The 19261-nt window shown below is 46.4% G+C and overlaps 2 protein-coding genes across 9 annotated transcripts; one reads left to right on the forward strand and one right to left on the reverse strand.

Moving 5' to 3' along the window:
• Positions 1-1807: 1807 nt before the first annotated feature.
• On the forward strand, positions 1808-12787 carry LOC120706387 (putative beta-glucosidase 6). Of its 8 annotated transcripts, none has more exons than XR_005688277.1 (13): positions 1809-2034; positions 2185-2251; positions 2864-2916; positions 3951-4026; positions 4118-4189; positions 4721-4808; positions 5020-5272; positions 10376-10491; positions 10622-10842; positions 11158-11180; positions 11288-11426; positions 11556-11646; positions 12244-12787. XR_005688277.1 is itself a non-coding variant. In XM_039991020.1 (13 exons), the coding sequence occupies exons 6-13, from the start codon at positions 3966-3968 to the stop codon at positions 12569-12571; spliced, it is 1230 nt and encodes a 409-aa protein (XP_039846954.1). In that variant the 5' UTR covers positions 1811-2034; positions 2185-2251; positions 2864-2916; positions 3050-3088; positions 3171-3282; positions 3951-3965; the 3' UTR covers positions 12572-12787. The 8 variants fall into 8 exon arrangements, 4 of the variants coding, with proteins under 4 accessions (XP_039846954.1, XP_039846955.1, XP_039846951.1 ...); XR_005688279.1 differs by having other exon boundaries at positions 11288-11375; positions 12244-12363; XR_005688278.1 differs by having other exon boundaries at positions 11288-11375; positions 11573-11646; positions 12244-12327.
• Positions 12788-13781: 994 nt separating this feature from the next.
• Positions 13782-18184, reverse strand: LOC120706388 (probable U6 snRNA-associated Sm-like protein LSm4). Its single transcript, XM_039991022.1, has 7 exons — positions 17937-18184; positions 17786-17827; positions 17606-17704; positions 17340-17417; positions 14999-15041; positions 14162-14317; positions 13782-14070 (listed from the first exon to the last, which is right to left on the reverse strand). The coding sequence occupies exons 1-7, from the start codon at positions 17937-17939 to the stop codon at positions 14048-14050; spliced, it is 444 nt and encodes a 147-aa protein (XP_039846956.1). The 5' UTR covers positions 17940-18184; the 3' UTR covers positions 13782-14047.
• Between the last annotated feature and the right edge of the window lie 1077 nt (positions 18185-19261).

Below are 19261 nucleotides of genomic sequence, written 5' to 3' on the forward strand. Positions count from 1 at the left end.
CGTCATTCTTGTCGTCGTTAGGAGGGGATCCGCCAAGTCGCCGGCGCCGGCAATGCGACTACGGCTGTCACAAGAACATGCAGGGGCACTGATGCTCCCCATCAACGGTTCCCCAGCAACCTGGACTGGAGGGATGGTGCTCCCCATCAACGGGTTCCCCCGCAACCTGGACTGGAGGGACCATGGTATGGTATGGTATGGTTGGCCCTCGTCAAGATCCACACGTCCTCCCCGGCTCCACTACCTAACCAGCACCGGTGGCCACATCAAAATCCAAGTTCATCCTCTCTACTGCAGCTATTCCTCAATACTGAACTGTCATCAATTTCTATTTTTTTTCTGCCACTTGCAGATTGTGTTACGTGTTTGGATTGCTTAGCAAAAGCTCCTATACAGAGAAATGTCGCAAAAATCTAGCTGGTTGATTCAAAGGTAAATTTTGTGAATTCGAATGGGTTCCAGATATGTACAACCATTACCTCCAACCGGGACAGAAGACCCTTACACTCCCCCCAACCGGGACAGAAGACCCTTACACTCCCCGCCTGCCCGGCTAGCCATTTGACCCGGGACAAAAGCCTCCATTGATCCCGGGTCCAACAGCGGCCGGAACAAATATAGGGATTAAAGGCCTGTTCCGTAGTAATGTGGTCAATAACTTCTGGGCGCTCAGCCAATAGGTGCGTATCGACCTAATAAGCTACGAGATAGCAGTGATGTCTATAATAGCACATCTTTTTGAAATTTAATTTGAATATTAATTTAATTAATATATAATTCGATGTATTTTCAAATTAAGAGATAAAAATAGTTTTTTTAGATCACATGCGTGTCGCACGTGCGTCTATACTAGTATTTATATAAATATGTAATTAAATTGAGAGAGTTGTGTATAACAAAAGTATATTTTAAAAAAGCAATTTTAGCCATGTCGATGTTATTTTGTCAAACTATGTAAGTTTTTTTTATAACAATAGTCAACGGTGAAGAATGTTTTATTTAGAACAAACTTAGGTGGAGTTAAATTACCTAATAAAAGTACACAAATTATGATTGAAGTGCGACTTCCAACCCTATCTAAATCCAGTTTGTGCTACCGTATGAGATTTCTTGTACATGTTTTTCTTTTTAAATTTTGAGAATGATCTAGTAAATGTTTTTTTCTTTCACTCTAGTTTAGGCTTTGACAATTTCCCAATCTTAGTTCGCACTCCTACATGATAATAAGTAAAATATGATTTAAACCTCTAAATTATTTGATGAAACGTACAATACCATCCGCGAACTAGTAAGATCCCTTGCGCTAGAATATTTCACCCGAGTTCGATTTCTTGACCCATCACATGTGCTCATATTTTTTATAAATTTATTTTAAGATTTAACCAGCGCTATTATATATTTTAGTAGTAGACGATGTGTTTGTGGTAGCTTTATCAGTCCTGAGATTTGCCGACTCAGCCGCTAGAAAATACTCATAGAGATAGGCCGCGTATTTATAATGGTGTGCGTACGTGAATCTATGTATCTCATTTGTAACGTGTTTTTTTAAAAAAACATACAAGTTAGTCCTGTATCATCAAGGTTGGTCCTATTCTGTTGAATCAGTTGAGTGTGCGCGCTAATAACTTGGCAATGCCTGATGCAAGTTACTCCGGTACATCACGAGAGAAATCGCTGACGAATTTTGATGCATATTTCATTCCACTTGCCTTGCCTTGGACTCGGACCCGCGAGTGGCTGGACGACGCGACGCCACCACCACTTGTGCGCCTGGATACGGATACTAACGGATAGCGCGCGGCACACATGCCACATAGCAAGCGACAAGCGCTTGATTTTGCTCCGCCCGAGAGGCGAGAGCAGATGGCGAGGCTGCTGCCGCGTGTTGCTATGCTCCTCGTCGCGGCGGCGGCGGCGGCCGTTGAGGCCGTGGGTTCGGCAGCGCCGGCGGGGAGCGGCGAGCTCGGAGGGGGCCTCAGCAGAGACGACTTCCCTGGGGGCTTCGTGTTCGGCGCCGGCACATCAGCGTATCGAGTAGCCGAGTATATACGATCGCTGATCGGTGCTAATTCCTAATCACGGGGTTTCAAAATTGATTTCTTGGCTTACTGACGATCGAGCTGCGCATTTCTGGGAACTGGTTATTGATGCTTTCTTTTTTGTCGTTGATTTTTTCTGGTTCAGTGGGAGGGCGCGGCGGCGGAGGACGGCAGGGCGCCCAGTATCTGGGACACCTTCGCGCACACCGCCGGTACGTCGCCTCACCCGCTCGCATGTCGGAGCAGCTGATGACGAGGTTTGGGATCTGCCGGCGCAGCGGGACCGCTGGACCGCCATTCCGCGGATTCTCCCGGAAATGGCAACTCGTGCACTTGTTCTTATTCTACCCCAAGTTTAACTATACAAATGCGCTAAAGCTAGTGCTGATCATTGCAAACGTGCTGCTTTCTCGTAGCATCATATACTAAGAATAGATTTTTTTTCTCTCGAATCCGCAGGAGAGCTGCATTTATTTGTATTAAGAAGGAAATTAGAAAGTTTTTAATGCAGCAGCGGAGCCAAGCTCATGCTAAGACATTGGGGCACTCGGTGCTCCTGTGACAAGAACAGACACGGCCTTCTCGGTCTCACAGTCAAGCGACTATTCACGTCTGAGACAACCGAGACGACTATAGCTCTGGCTTTGATCCAAGTAGACAAGTAGCAGTGTAGCCAGATAATATTAGTAACCAGGATGAAATGATTTTAGTTGCTAGGGATCTGATCTTCTGTGAAATAAGAACATTAGGTACACTTTCTTTCATTGCCCCAAGTTCTGCATTTGGGTCAGCCTATGTTTTTATGAATTAATTCCGCAATACAGGCCATCACACTGGAGATGGTGATGTAGCAGCTAATGGTTACCACAAGTACAAGGTATGCTGATTCAGTAATTTTTATGCACGGATTCTATCAAATTTTTGTGCTGTGATGTGACGTCTCATGACACAAATGCTCCTGTAATCGATGAGCAAACTCTTCACAACTTCTTTTTTTCTCGAATGCGCAGGAGAGCTGCGCATCAATATATTAAGAAGAAGAAAAGAGGGTAAAGATCCCCAATACAAAACAATGTTACAGGTTGAAGGGTCTGTAACACACCCTAATGCACATTAAATTGTTTCTCTCAGATTACTACTAGGACCAGACCAGACCATACCACTAGCAAAAACAACTAGGAGATAGGAGCAAGGGCGAGGAGGTAGGAAACTCCTGGAGCCCCTGCTACAGACCTGCGAGGAGGTAGGAAACTCTTCACAACTAACCTATTGGCTATAGCAGGGAGGCAGCCTTGACATGGTGCTATTTTTTGAGGGAGTGGGTTGTTTGGGAGGTGTATAAATGAGAGATGGTGCTTTGTAGATGGTAACTTTAATTAAAGGATTGTTGAGTTGAATTGTTTTATTGAACAAGCATTTTGGCTTCTGAATCAAATATTATAGTTTTCCCTTACTTTAGCCTTAAGTTATGGTTTTCCAGAAGTGTTTCATTTTTTAGGTGCTTCAGCGGACCTACATTTTATTGTACATAAACCTAAACTGCTATGTTGTAACAAGTACCTAAACTAGTTATATCGGGCAGAGAAGTAGATTTGTATGATTTATGTTGAAGTCCATTGCACTCCTTATTAGAGTTGAGCTTATTGTATTTTTTAGGAAGGTATGGTACCATACGCAAGACTGTAACTGTAAAACTTGATCAGTATATCGCTATCACTTGTTTTGAGGTGCTTCAGCGGACCTACATTTTATTGTGAATAAACCTAAACTGCTATGTTGTAACAAGTACCGAAACTAGTTCTATCAGGCTGAGAAAAGTAGATCTGGGTAAAATGCGAAGCACTGTTCTTTTTCTGGAGGAAAGCTGAGTGTTAAATGGCAATTGTTCATCATTTCTTTCATTTGTTATAGGAAGATGCAAAACTAATGAAGGAGACTGGATTGGATGCTTTTAGGTTTTCTATCTCTTGGCCAAGGCTTATTCCCAGTATGATCTGTTTTTCTTTTACCAAATTGCCATAATTGGATTGGATTTTCTTAAAAAGGTGTAACCCTGATTACCTTTTGCATGTACGTAGATGGCAGAGGAGAAGTCAACCCAAAAGGATTAGAATACTATAATAATCTTATCAATGAACTTCTGGATCATGGTAAGGTTATAATATCGTATACCTAGCTGTTTACTTATTAGCTGTTTGCGTCATGAAGACTGTGCACAATACTCCTGATGTTTGCAAGATGTTTTTGCATGCGCTCTGTAGAAAGCTTTAAACATATCCACAGCCTACTGGTGTATACTCCTCCGTCCATCAATTTAGTACATATTTTGATTTGAAAAGTCAAATTCTGTCAATTTTGACCAATAATTGGTCAAATTATATATGTGTTTATATATAGTGTACAAAAATGTGTCTGATTTTAAAGCAACTGACAATATATTGCAATAGAAATCAAAGGTCAAACCAGATATAGATGTTTACTGTGTTTCTGTTTCCCTTTCAATGGTAGATATATATGTACTTGAACACTATTTCTATTTTTTGACAACCTGTAGGTTTAGATGGTTGACTGGTATTAATGAAGTATTCCAACGAAGAATATGTATATGCTTGCGCCTCGCTTATCTTGTTAAAATACAATTGCTATTTTCACTAGTAAATAATTTCCCGATGATTTTGCAGGAATCGAACCACACGCTACCCTTTTTCAATATGATCTTCCTCAAGTCCTTGAAGATGAATACAATGGATGGTTGAATCCTCAAATAATGTATGTATTTCATTCACTACACATTTTGTGTTCGTTGATGAAAAATTAGATGCATTAGTAGTTGGCATGATAATATTTATTAATCATTATAGAACGACCTCTATGTTATGCATGACCATGCAAGATGTTAAACAATATGCTGTCTGTAAAACATATATCATGTCTGGCTTTTGAACTTTCTTTTGTATCTAACTCTGTTTTCTGTTTCCAGTGATGATTTTACAGCATATTCAGATGTCTGCTTTAGGGAATTTGGCGATAGGGTTACGAATTGGACTACCCTAAATGAACCTAATGCTGCTGCATTGCTTGGCTATGACGTTGGATCTGCACCACCTGGGAGGTGTTCTGAGCCATTTGGCAATTGTCCCAATGGAAATTCTGTAACTGAACCTTACATTGTAGGTCATCATAGTTTGTTGGCTCATAGCTCAGCCGTATCATTATACAGGAAAAAGTATCAGGTACTATTTCCTTTGAATAATATTTTTAACTATTTTTATGCTCTGAAATTTCTAAACTAATTTTTTTTAATGCTGATAACTTAAAGCATGCTTATGGGGAAAGTTGGTTATACTTTCACTTGATCTGAAACTGCTGTAGTGCTGTATGAACTCTACCTGTGTTGGTGTATATTGAGCCCATGTGTATAGATGCCTATCTAGAGGCTCATGTATAGGAATTATATATACCCACCCTTATAGGGTTGGAGGAATGGATCAATTATTCCATCAAACATGGTATCATTAGCCTAGGGTTAGGGTTCCCTCTTCTCCTCCCTCCTCTCCTCTCCCAGCCGCCGGCGCCGCCCTCCCTCTCCCCTTCCTCCTTTCTCCCCTTCCTTCCTCCCCTGCTCTGCCCCATGCCGCCGCCGGCCCCTAGCGCGGCCCGACCGCCGCCGCCCAGCAGGCCCCTGGGGCCGCGAGCAGCCGCCGCCGCCCAGCAGGCCCCTAGGGCCGCGGGCGCACCTGCTGCCGTCGTCGCCGCCCAGAAGGCCGCCGCCGCCGTCGATCCGGCCGTCCTGCGGGCCGCGGCACAGCTGCTGCATGCCGCGGGCGCCGATCCGGCCGCCCTGCAGGCCGCGCTGCCGTTGCTGCAGGATCCCGCCGCCGCCGCTGCGGCCCACCGCGCCGCTGTCGCCGCGGGCAAGCGGCCCGCCACCGACGACGCGCCTGATGCCGCGTGGACCGGGCTCGGGATGTCGCCCGCGGATGCGCCGCTCTTCGCCGCTGCCCTCCGCGGGCAACAGGCCGACGCCGCTCTCACCGCGGCCCTCCTCGCCGCCAAGTCGGAGGCTTCGGCGGCCCAGGAGCGGGTCCGCATGGCTGCCCTCGCCTGGGAGCGCGAGCGCACCACGGCCGACGCCTCCGCTCTCCGGGTCGCCGAGCCGGAGCACTTCCTCCGCATCTCCTCCGGCCAGCTGCCCGTTGATCCCGAGCCCGGCGCATCTTCCTCCCGCCATGCCCCGCCCGCTGGATCTGGAGCCCGGCACGACCCGACCGACCACATGGTCGCTCAGCTCCACCTCCAGGCCGCCGGCGTCCAGAACATCATGGTCCTGGTCACCGTCCTCATCGACCCGACGTCCTCCTCCTACGGACGCTGGCGGGACCAGGTTCTGCTCGCCCTCCGCCGCTACGCCCTCGACGACCACGTCCTCCTCGACACGCTGTTCGAGGCGCGGGACGCGGTGTGGCTGCGCCTCGACAGCGTCGCCATGTCCTGGATCTTCGGGACCATCTCCCTGGATCTTCAGGACCTCGTCAAGACCCACGGCGGCACCGCACCCTCCAGCTCGATGCCACCTTCCGCACCTTCCAGCAGGGGGACCTCTCCGTTGGTGAGTTCTGCCGGAGGATGAAGGGCATGGCCGATGCTCTTCACGACCTCGGGTGCCCCGTCTCCGATCGGGTGTTGGTGCTCAATGTCCTGCGGGGCCTGAGCAACACCTACGACCACCTGAAGAGCTGGATCGCCCGCCAGAGGCCCTTCCCATCCTTCCTGCAGGTCAGGGACGACCTTGCCCTCGAGGAGATCACCAGGGGTCTCGCTCGTCGCTGCTCCTCCGGCCTCCTCCGCCGCTCCTGCCACCTCCCTCCTTGGTGCTGCTCCAGCCGGGCAGACCGGAGGTGGGGGGTGGGGGTGGGCGTGGACGTCGCTGGCGGGGGGGGGGGGGGACGTGGTGGTGGTGGTACTGGCGGCTCTGCTCCTGGGAGTACCGGTACGGGTGGGGGCCGTCGAGGCACGCCGGCTCTCGCTCCCGCTCCTGCCCCTAGAGGTACACCCTGGCCATCCTTCAGCAACCCATGGTCAGGGCGCATCTCGATGTGGCCGTTCCAGAGTCCGGGAGGGGGGGCCTCGTTCTCAGCTCCAGCCGGCGGCCATGTTCACTGGCACTGCTCCAATCTTCGCGCCGTCCTGGACCCCGCCCGGTCAGCCCAGCCAGCAGCCGACCTGGCCTGGGGGGTGGGACCAGACTGCTCTGGCGCAGTCCTTCAGCACCATGGAACTGACGCCGCCGGCCAGCACCGAGTGGATCGCCGACTCGGGTGCCTCGTTCCACACCACTCCTGATGCTGGTATCCTCTCCTCTGTCCGACCCCCACACCCCTCTTGTCCTTCTATCATGGTTGGTGATAGGTCTTGTCTTCCTGTCACCGCCGTGGGTTCTGCTCCTCGTCTTCCTAATGTTCTTGTTGCTCCTCAAATGGTTCACAACCTTCTTTTTATTCGCCAGTTTACTGCTAACAACTCATGTTCTATCGAATTTGACTCATCTGGTCTTACTTGTGAAGGATTCGGCTTCCCGGCGTCCGCTCCTCCGATATGACAGCCCGGGGTACCTTTACACTCTTCGGCTTCCTGCTTCCACTGCCTCGCCTTCAGCTTCTTCGTCTACTGCTTTTGCCGTGACGCCTTCTTCCACCACCTGGCACCGCCGGCTTGGTCACCCCGGCCGCGATGTTTTGGCTCAGCTCAGCCGTAGTACCGATGTTTCATGTATTAGGGCTCCTGCTGAGCACCTCTGTCATGCGTGCCAGTTAGGTCGTCATGTTAGACTCCCGTTTTCTTCTTCTTCTTCGCATGCTGCGTATGCTTTTGATCTGATTCACTGTGACCTGTGGACATCTCCTGTACTCAACATATCTGGCTATAAATATTATCTGGTCATTGTTGATGATTTCTTGCATTACTCTTGGACTTTCTCTTTGCGCGCCAAGTCTGAGACCTTCCCCACCCTCCTCCACTTTCTTGCCTGGGTGTCCACTCAGTTCGGCCTCACCGTTAATGCCGTCCAGTGTGACAACGGGCAAGAGTTCGATAACTCCACCTCCCGGTCCTTCTTCCTGTCTCGGGGTGTTCAGCTGCGTATGTCTTGTCCGTATACCTCTCCTCAGAGCGGCAAGGCTGAGCGGATGATTCGCATGACGAACGACGTCGTGCGCACCCTTCTAATCCAAGCATCTCTGCCCCCGCGCTTCCGGACTGAGAGCCTCCACACCGCCACCTACCTGCTCAACCGCCTTCCGTCCACTGCTTCTCCTGCTCCCACTCCACACCACGCTCTCTTCGGTACGCCTCCTCGCTACGACCACATTCGGGTCTTCGGGTGTGCGTGTTACCCTAACACCTCCGCCACCGCTTCTCACAAGCTGGCGCCCCGCTCGACTCGTTGTGTGTTCCTCGGGTACTCCCCTGACCACAAGGGGTACCGATGCTTTGACCTCACCTCTCTCCGCGTTCTGATCTCCCGACACGTCGTCTTTGACAAGTCGGATTTCCCCTACTCCACCTCCTCCACACATTCTCCTGACCCCGAGCTGGAGTCTCTGTTTCCGACTGACCCGGTGGTTCAGCCACCGTTACCTGTCTGTCATTTTTCTGCAGGTTTTCCAGGCACATCGGCACCGCTTCCGGTGATCCCCCGGACTTCCGGTTGTGCCGCGCGCGGATTCGGTGTCTCCCGCTGCGCCACGCACGGCCCCGGTGCCTTCCCCTGCACCTGCGTGGTACGCTCAGCCGGTGCAGGTGCACCGGCGTCGCTCGGCGCCGACCCCGGCGCCACAGCGGTACGCGGAGCCGGTGCAGGTGAACCGGCGTCGTTCGGCGTCGACACCGGCGCCGCCTCCTGCTCCCGAGGCTCCTGCGACGCCGACACCGGAGCCATCGCCGCCGCCGCCTCCTCCGGCTCCCTCTCGAGCCGAGCCGGAGGTGTACCACCCGCCAGTCATCCATCGGGATCCTCGGTATATCCATCCCATGGTGACTCGGTGGATGGCGTCTCAGGCCGCGACTCTCTCCGCCACCGAGGGAGAGCCGCGACTCTCTCCGCCACCATCCTCTGTCCGCGACACCTTGGCGGATCCTCACTGGGGTCGCACGATGGAAGAGAAGTACGCGGCTCTTCTTGCCAAACAGACGTGGGACCTCGTGCCGCGTCTGTCTGGTTGCAATGTGGTGACTGGCAAGTGGATCTGGACGCATAAGCGTTGGGCTGACGACACACTGGAGCGCTACAAGGCTCGCTTGGTTCTCCGGGGGTTCACCCAGCGGCCTGGTGTGGACTATGATGAGACCTTTAGTCCAGTGGTGAAGCCCGCTACGGTGCGCATGGTCCTCTCGCTCGCGCTCTCACGCTCTTGGCCTGTGCACCAGCTGGACGTGAAGAATGCGTTTCTTCATGACACTCTGTCAGAGACTGTCTACTGCACTCAGCCAGCGGGATTTGTGGACTCGAGTCGTCCGGATATGGTCCGTGGCACATTGGACCTCGGCTTGGAACTTCACCGATCGTCCTCTGCTGAGCTGGTGGTCTACACCGACGCTGACTGGGCTGGCTGCTCGGACACTCGTCACTCCACTTCCGGTTACGCCGTCTTCCTGGGCGGTAACCTGGTCTCCTGGTCGTCCAAGCGGCAGCCGGTTGTCTCCCGCTCAATTGCTGAGGCAGAGTACCGGGCTGTTGCTAACGGCGTGGCGGAGGCGTCCTGGCTACGACAGCTCTTGGCGGAGCTCCACAGCCCGCTCGCCAAGAGCACGCTTGTCTACTGCGACAACGTTAGCGCCGTGTATCTCTCCACCAACCCCGTCCAGCATCAGCGGACGAAACATGTGGAGATTGACCTGCACTTCGTGCGCGACAGAGTCGCCGTCGGCGATGTTCGGGTACTACATGTCCCGACTGCCTCCCAGTTTGCTGACATCTTCCCCAAGGGGCTGCCCTCCTCGACCTTCTCGGAGTTTCGCTCCAGCCTCAACGTAGCCGGTGGCTAGTTGTGGCTGCGGGGGGTATTAGCCATTTGTACTCTCTTCTTGTCCAGTTTTGAACACCGCTACGCCGGTTGTTCAGACTGCGGCGGGGGGGGGGGGGGTGTTGGTGTATATTGAGCCCATGTGTCTAGAGGCTCATGTATAAAAATTATATATACCCACCCTTCTAGGATTGGAGGAATGGATCAATTATTCCCTCAAACAAGCTGGACCCTTATATATGAATGGAAAAAACACCATTAACTGTGACAAAAAGCATACATAATTTTAGTGACCAATAAATATTTATGTTGCAGGAAAAGCAACATGGAGTTATTGGCATAAATATATTTATATATGACTTCGTACCTTTAACCAACTCAAAAGAGGATACAGCTGCAACTGAAAGAGCAATGGCCTTCTACACTGGCTGGTACGTGATCATAACATCAATAGATTTTGTGCAGCTGTGAACTTAGACTTCTAAGATTAATCTTGACATATTGCGCTGAAATGGTGAGCAATAGTCGATCTTTCTTAATCCTGATGTTTCTCTATGTTAGGTTCTTGGATCCGCTTTACCATGGAGACTATCCAGATATAATGAAAAAGAATGCTGGTTCCAAGCTGCCAAAATTCTCTAACAATCAATCTGAACAGTTAATCAATTCTGTTGACTTTCTTGGTGTAAATTACTACTCAATAATGTACGTGAAGGATGATCCACAAGCTGCTTCTAGCAATGAACGAGATTTCCTGGCTGATATATCTGTTAAAACAACATGTGAGTTCCATACTTGGCTTTGTACAGTGACTTGAATATACAAACTTGTATTTTACTTGATGACATTCAAGAAATTCCTGTGACTCTGCATGCTGATAGTTTCCCTGTCCATAACGTTGCTAATCTAATTGTGAGTACATTGTGCATGATGCGATATGGTACTGATTAATAGTTACTGCCTGGGTGGCTTGTACTGTTGTACAACACCTGCCATTTTTAGCTGTTCAAATCAAATATAACTTCGCCATACTAGTAGTGTAATTTAACTAATGCATGCCATCTTATCATGCCTAATCAATAATTTCTCCATTGCAGATACGAATAATTCTAACATTCAGGTAAGGGAAATTTCAAGCAAATTTATTTTGTACACTAACGTATTCAAGCAAATTTATTTTGTACACTAACGTATGATAGCATGGTGATGACGTGTTGTGCTACTCAGTAGTATGTGCCACCTTATGGTCTCCAGGGAGTGCTTGAATATTTCAAGCAATATTATGGCAATCCTCCCATCTACATCCACGAGAATGGTTACTTGTAACCATTCCTGAATCCTGAGAATAAATAGGCTTGTCGATCTGGTACCTTTATAAATCATCTTGTGTTTTATTAGTATTATTTTTCTCACACATCATTCAGTGTTACAAGATCAAGTTTGCATATGCATCTATTCAACACATTTACATGACTCACCAAATACCTTTTTTTAGGTTATCCAATGAACCAGGGTGTGATATTTGACGATGGCCCTAGGGTGGAATTCTTGAGTGAGCACCTTACAAGCCTAGCGGATTCTGTCAGGTATTATCCTTTTTTCCCTTGTGGTCACACATTGCCTCTTTTAGTCATTAGTGATTTGGCAGTTGGTACCGTTTACTGCAATGCCATGGAAATCAATTGTGTGTGAAGATACAATATTACTATACAGCAAAGGTGATATTAGAATTTAGAAGTTTCATGTGCCAATTATAAAAGCTGATCATGCCTTACTGCACGAAGCAAGAAGCATGGACCGGTTGTTCTGCATAACACTGCATATATCCATTCAGGCGCACACAAATCATAGTGCATGTATTGTTTTAGCCATGATATGCCCCCTGGATTAAGTGGGTAGTCACCGAAAGGGGTTTAATGGTCAGCAATGCGATATCAGAACTTTTAAATTGAAGTTATGTGGAGAAACATCACCGGGCTGGTTTTGTGCGGCACTTGCTTCTGCTCAGATAATAAACTGTTTCACCATTTGCTGAACCAATGACTTGTTATAATAATAAAAAAACGTTGCCTAAGTACTTGTAGTTGCAGATGTATAAACTGACAGTTCGAGAAAATCACTGGGGCGAAAAGCCACAAATTCCCATTGATACGGCAACAACCTGACTGAAGTTCTGTCCGCAGGAATGGTTCAAACACCAAGGGCTACTTCGTCTGGTCCCTCATGGATCTATACGAGCTTCTCGGTGACTCTACATATGGCCTCTACTACGTGGACTTCGCAGACAAGGAACTGAGGAGATATCCAAGGCGCTCTGCAATTTGGTACGCAGATTTCCTGAAGGGCAGGAGAGCCGCGATGCCTGGGAGATCTTCAGATTCCTCGCTGGCAGTGGCCAGGAGATCTTCAGATTCCTCGGTGGCAGTGACCAGGGGTTTAGGCAGCACTGGTAGCAAAACCGGTTCTTTCTGGAGCATCCTGGATGCTCTTGTGATTTCAAATTCTGTTTAGGCAGCACTTTGTATTGTCTGCTTTTAGAGTTGGACTTTTGTGATAGTTGGGGTTTGAATCATTGTCAGTTTTTCACGAGGTAGCGTTGGTGAAAATGTGAAAACTGTGCTGCTATTCTGTTCAATAGGCTGGCCTTTCTTCGTGATTGAAGAAAGTGATTCTCTAGTATAACTTACATGGGGAAAGTGATTCTATAGAATAAATTCTATGGGTGAACTGATTTTATGCAGGGAGATAAATTAGATCCCGTATCATGATAGGAAATTACGCCACAGAAATACTGTTCAGCAAATCAGCCTAGGAATGGTGGATCAGCCCAGAAGCTCTGCTAAACAGGGCTTACGCGCTTGAAAACCTTATCTAACGCAAGAAAATGTGTGCTCCGTTAGCGTACGATAAACACTGAGCACCTGTATATACCAACCCTTCAAACTGATGTGTAGGGTTGAAAAAGGACGGAAATATTCTCGTTCCGTTTTTTATTTTTGTCCGTCCGTTTCCGTATTTGTGGGATCCCGTTTCCGTATTTACGGAAGTAGAAATGAGGTTTCTCCATCCGTTTTCGAGAAATCCCGTTTTTACATGGAATTGACACATTTATTCCGTTTTTCATCCCGTTTTTAATCTACATAAGATATAAGATATGTTTAAAAATTGATATGTTCAAAAACATACCAATCACTAAGTATGTATGTTAACATGTTAACACATGACATACTAGTGAATATTATACTAATAACTTCGTACGTATATATTATTTGGTGACTTTTTTAATGTATACTCGAGAATATTTGATCGCGTTATTCTTTCTGGCTCAACATCTGTATTGGTTCGTTTCCGTACTTCCGCGTAACCCGATCCCGTTTCCATACCCGTATTTTCCGAACCCGATCCCATTTCCGCCAAAAAATATAGAAACGGAAGTAGAAATGAGATTTTTCTGTCCGTTTCCGTCCGTTTTCATCAGCACTGATGTGGCAAAATTGACCAGGATCGCATAAGCTCCCTGCGAGCCTAAAGCCCTAAACTGTATCCTCTGAAGCTTCCCTTCTAGACTTTGGCTTTCCATTTTCTTTGAAACTAGAACATTGCTGCATCGAGAATTAAACCATTCTAAATCTACTTTTTAAACGTCTCATGCTAAAAGTGCGATAATTTGGGACGGCATGAACTGAGACCATAACCCTGCACAAGAAGCACAGCTATCTCAAAACTCGTCAACACCAATGAGCCACTTAATCAGGATACCTCTCAGCAAATGAACAGATTGGCTTACTCGATCAAGTAAACTATTTTGAGGAAGAGAGACAAGCCTGGCTGACGCCTCTTCCTCGGTGTTTAGATCACACGAACCATTTTGGTTTTTGTCACGGAAAACAACCAACCAAATCCAGCTCCATGGTTCACGTCCTAAGCAATCTATGCAACACAGCTACAGGCCTTAAAAAGCGGCATTCTCCAATGTGATGACTAGCTTCAGCCACGGCCACGGCCTCCACCTGCAAATAAGTAAAAGCAGGCAACAGATTAGTATCTCTTGAAATGGGAAACTATAAACATGTTTCAAGTGGTTAAGAAAGACACATATACCTTTGTTACCGCCTTTCCCACCAACTCCACCCCTTCCTCGGCCACCACTGCCTCTACCTCCATCATCTTGGCCACGTCCAATGCCTCTGCCTCCAGGTTTAGCACCGATGTCTCCCCTTCCTCTTCCGCCGCGGCCAACACCTGGTGGCTTCCTATCTGCATTTACAACAGAATCAATAACTCCATCCTGAATATCCTGAATAACCAAATGCTATGCAATGATGACTCAAACTCCATGAACAGATATTACAATATTTAACCATTTGTTGACAGAATATAACTAATAAAAGCCAATAGACTATTGCATGTGTGCCTAAATGAAACAGACAAATGGAAAACAGGCACAGACATGAGACAACCATACCAACACGCTACAAACCACGAGAAGCATGCCATGATAGAATGCACTTACAGACGGGAACAATAAGATGAGTTAGAGTCAAAATTTTCTTTAATAAAATTATACATATTCCATAAAATATTGCTCTGTAAACATAGATGCATTCACCATGCATAATGTTGAAACTGAGGTCTACATTATACTAGATCAGAAACTTAACACCAGTAAGCCACATGAAAATGGTCCCTATAGTTATCGAACATGCTTTTGAAAAATTATACTATGCATTCACATACTACGATTGCTGACAAAACTAAAAAAAATGCCTATTAGAGATTGTACAGATCAAAGCTGACCAATATTATGAAATGGTGTAATCACTGGTTCATAGATCATACCAGTAACACATAGTTTGAATTCAAAAAATTACGTGTATAATGAACAGTGAAACATGTAAAAAATGTATGCTGTCAAAGTATTGGTTAACTGCTTCATACCTGATCGGCTTTTGGAAGTTTCCTCCTGGACCTTGTCAATAACCTGAAGAAGGAAATGAACTCATTCAAATTAAGCTACATACTGGATAACTGAGTAATGCTGATGTATCTTAGTATATTGACCTATGTTACACGGATACTGGTACGGGTATCGGATACGATACGTATCGGATACGCGGATACGCACTTTCCCAAAAAACACTGATACGGGGATACGGCTAGGATAATTAATAATTATATATAAATATCACATAGATATTCAGCAAGTGAGATTTTACCCTTGAGTAACTTCCCCTATACTCAGATGTGCAATACTTGCATGTCCATATAACATTACCTCTATAACTAGTATTCTCTAAAAGCACAACTGATTCCACAAGGGGTTATTCAGTTGCTGCTCATCTAGTTCTACAGTTCTATTGCAGCAAGTTCATCATTTTGTATCATCTCTTACTACCAAAACAACATTTGGGTGGGCTGATTACTGCTTTGGGCTGTATCCCATCTGGCCCAAAAGTATCGGATACGCGTATCCAAGCAAATACGTATCCGTTTTTTCAGGATACGGCTAGAAACGTATCCGAGGCATATCCGGGGCGTATCCGTATCCGATACGTATCGGATACGGATACGGATACGCCACCTCCTAGGAGTATCCACGTAACAGAGATATTGACTAACAGAATATAAACAATAGTGGCATGGGAAGAAAAAAATTACAATTATAGAAAAGGAAAATCCTAGTGTACTACAAAAGAACTGATTTGCTGAGCATATTTCATTGCAATTTAAGTTCCAAAGTTTATGGTCAACAATGAAAGTTGACAGACTGAAGGAAGCGCATAAGAAAATCTAGCATGGGACCAAATACGGGAAACTGAGGAGAACATAGATAATTTATTCTGCATTTTCATCAGTTTGATTAATTTGAGTGCTTCAGAACTATTTCAGAAATGTGTTAAATGCAATGGTACAACTTATTTAATCACGTCCAGTATAAGACATTATAGAGTGCACTGCAGTACTGCACAAAACTTAAGTTTCATCACACTGTAACAGAAAACTACAAGTACTTCCGCTTCCCCCAAAAAAAAACTACAAGTACTGTGAGTTGTATCACATAACTACAATATAACAGTTACACCTCAAATGCCAACAGAATCAGGTTTTTATGTAAAAAGCATACTCAATACTTGTAATTTGTGCAGTTCACTAGAAATTTGCATGTACTTTGATTTCTATTGATGTCTATATTAGCAAGATATATGGTTTCCCATAACCTAAGTAACTTATTAACATTATGCTTCATTGGGGGCAATGTTCTTATGGCGTCGCCTAGGCGACAAGGCGCTCCCCTGTTTTGGCCCGCCTAGGCGTTTTAGCCCGCCTAGGCGGCTAGGCGGTGGTGACTCGCCACAACTCGCCTTAACGCCGTAAGAACATTGATTGGGGGACATAGCTTTGCAATAGTACCGATCTAGTAAGACTATAACACAAGAGGAAGTTTACTTGTGCTATACCTAGTAATGATCTTAAATGAAAAAAAATGATCACAACTAGCTCACTGGTCTAATTTCTTTTCAAATACTCAATGTCACAATAACAATACAAGGACGACAACTCATGTGTAGCCCGCAATCACCCAAAACGCTCCCTCAGCTCACCAAAATAAAGTCCTGTTAGGTTTCTCATGGCCTCAATGATTCCAGTTTGTCTTGACCTCTATACCTTATCATGATTTACGGTAACAAAAACTGGAAAATGGTTTTATGGAAATAAAAGGTACTTGACGCAAATAATTATTTTCACAAGTCATGATTTGGATAAAAATACTTCTATACACATAATTTGGTGAAACCAAAATCACTGTCAAATAGCAGAGACTTTATTCTGGCACAAAGAGTGCTTCTCCAGAGACATGCACGCCAACTAAAATTAGTGACATGAATTGGCAGCTTCTTTTAATGTTCTTGTACAAAATGCTCGTTGATTTACTACTACCATTCAGATGATCAATGTTTCAGCTTGTCAAGGCTACCTACTTGAATAATCTCCTCAATGACAACATAAGACCAAGTACTCGGTGCAGTCATGTCTTCTGTAATACAAAATTGACTTCTTTTTCTTATAGAACTTAGTCTAAACAATCAAATTTTTAACCAACAAATAAACCAAATCAAGGCCTACAAGCAGATATTGACCAAAATTTCAAGCAGCACAAAGAATGATTCCTAAGGGAAGTTCACATCCTAATGACAGGGAATGAAAAGCTCAAGAATCTAAACAATTGAACAAACTGAAAATAGAGACTAACTATGCTCATTAACACAGAAATTCATACCTCATCCGGAACTCGAAGATACTTAATGGTGTTCCCTCGGATGTAACACTCCGGCATCCTCCAAAACCTGTCACCATCCTGCAATTCCAGACATCTTAAACCTTTGTACAAGAAATACATAAACCAGAATAACTGGAACCCCATCATATCACTATTTGAATTTCTTCAGAGAAGTGATTTACCCCCAAAGTCAATCAGTGCACTTAACTAATCTTGTGCTCACTAAAACCTATTACGACATGAATACGAAGGGCACGAGATTTCACCTTTGAGGTGCAAATGACCTCCCTAAGGTGGATGTTCATCCACGTGTCGCAGTTGACCAGATGCCCGTTGTACGTTTCTCCATTCTTCAGCTCCACGAGCTGGGATCACAAAACTTCAACGATTAGAAACAACGCGAATCCAAAGACGACGGAAGGCGAAGCTAGCCTCCGGGATCTTACCATGGGATGCCCCTGGGCAGTCTTCAGGAGCGAGAGGGGAAGCTGCACGAGAACAAGAAAAAGATCGAGTCAGTCGCGGCCAACCAACCACATCTCAGTTTTGGGGATCGAGATGAGAGCGAAGGGAAGGGAGACTGGGGTAGAGACGCACCATCTTGGCCGGGATCCGGCGATAAAAAAAAGGCCGGATCGGATGAGGGATGCGGTGGTACCTCCGGCGCGCGGCCGGTCGGCGGCGGCGGAGAGGAGATTCCGGGAGCAAAACCCTAGCTTTCTCGGCGAGAAGCGGAGGAGGCGAAGAGCTGGCGAGCCGAGTACAGAAAACGACCGCACCAAACGGGTTTGTACGACTCTTGCCCTTACCTTTTTGATATTTGAATTAAATTCGGACCTCGACTTATCGCAAATCAGTACTCCCTCTGTCACAAAATAAATGCACTTCGATATGATGGGTACTGTAGAAAATTTTCGGAGAACTACCCAGCAGCTTCACATGAAGCTATGCCAAACAGTTTTTTTGAACTAGCCTTAAGCTTTAAGCTATCCATGTGTTTCCACTGGCAAGGTGAAACAAAAAACGTGGCTTCACCCAGTTTCACAAAAAAAAGCTATTTTGGCAAATGTTTTTCAAAACAGTTTCAGTTTCGACAGAGAAGCTGCTGCTTTACCAGCTGTTCCAAGAGAAGCTGAAGCTATGTCAATCGGAATCTAAACGAGACCTTATCATGCTAATGAAGTTCCTAGGTAATATTGACTCCACGTAAGATGAAAAATGACAACCCAACTATCCAGCTGGAGACATCAGCAAATAGTGTAATTTTAAGGAGTACATCTATCTAAACACTAATCTGATCACCAACTCATTTGAATTGATCTTTTCTAGTACAAGACTGCAGGGTTTGTTTCCCGACGAAACCATAGATGACTGAAGATTGACCAGTGGCCACCTTCTGGTTCGAAGCGGCGATCTCCCGAACACAAAACGAAAGAAGAGAAGAAAAGAAAGGAGTGAAGTTGGACAGTTTGTACTCAGAGAATCGATGCCTGTTCTCCATACAGGCAAACAGCCATATATGCCTCATCAGTGAGATACTGTTGGAATTTGGGCTTGATCCATTGAATATTTCAGTTATTCCAAATAAATCTCAAAGGTCTATATGGTGCAAATCTTTAACCCCACATTACTATTGGAAGTTGAGGAGACCATATGGCTCTCCTATATATATCTAATGTATAGGTTGCACCAAAGGGCATACCAACTCGAGTTAGGGTTTCGCCTCTTCTCGTTGCTGTGCCGCCATCATAGTATTCTCCATCCCGAGCGCCGGCGGCAAACGGGAGAGCAGGTCTCCGAAACCTTTCGCCTTTAGGATCCTGCACTGAGAGAGGGCGAATAAGCTTTTTGAGAAGCGCTCGGCGTGACTGCTCAACGATCTTCGCCACGGTGCTGCGGCGTATCGTCGCCTGCTGCACTCC

The sequence above is a fragment of the Panicum virgatum genome, chromosome 5K (genome assembly GCF_016808335.1).
Source record: "Panicum virgatum strain AP13 chromosome 5K, P.virgatum_v5, whole genome shotgun sequence".
Taxonomy (NCBI): Eukaryota; Viridiplantae; Streptophyta; class Magnoliopsida; order Poales; family Poaceae; genus Panicum; species Panicum virgatum.

Coding starts and splice junctions, on each gene's coding strand:
- LOC120706388 (XM_039991022.1), bottom strand. Junction 17,705..17,785: donor CTGCCCAGGGGCATCCCATG/GTAAGATCCCGG, acceptor TTGTGATCCCAG/CTCGTGGAGCTGAAGAATGG. Junction 17,418..17,605: donor AGGTCATTTGCACCTCAAAG/GTGAAATCTCGT, acceptor CTGGAATTGCAG/GATGGTGACAGGTTTTGGAG.
- LOC120706387 (XM_039991017.1), top strand. CDS start 1,864: ATGGCGAGGCTGCTGCCGCGTGTTGCTATGCTCCTCGTCGCGGCGGCG. Junction 4,027..4,117: donor TTGGCCAAGGCTTATTCCCA/GTATGATCTGTT, acceptor GCATGTACGTAG/ATGGCAGAGGAGAAGTCAAC. Junction 4,190..4,720: donor CAATGAACTTCTGGATCATG/GTAAGGTTATAA, acceptor ATGATTTTGCAG/GAATCGAACCACACGCTACC.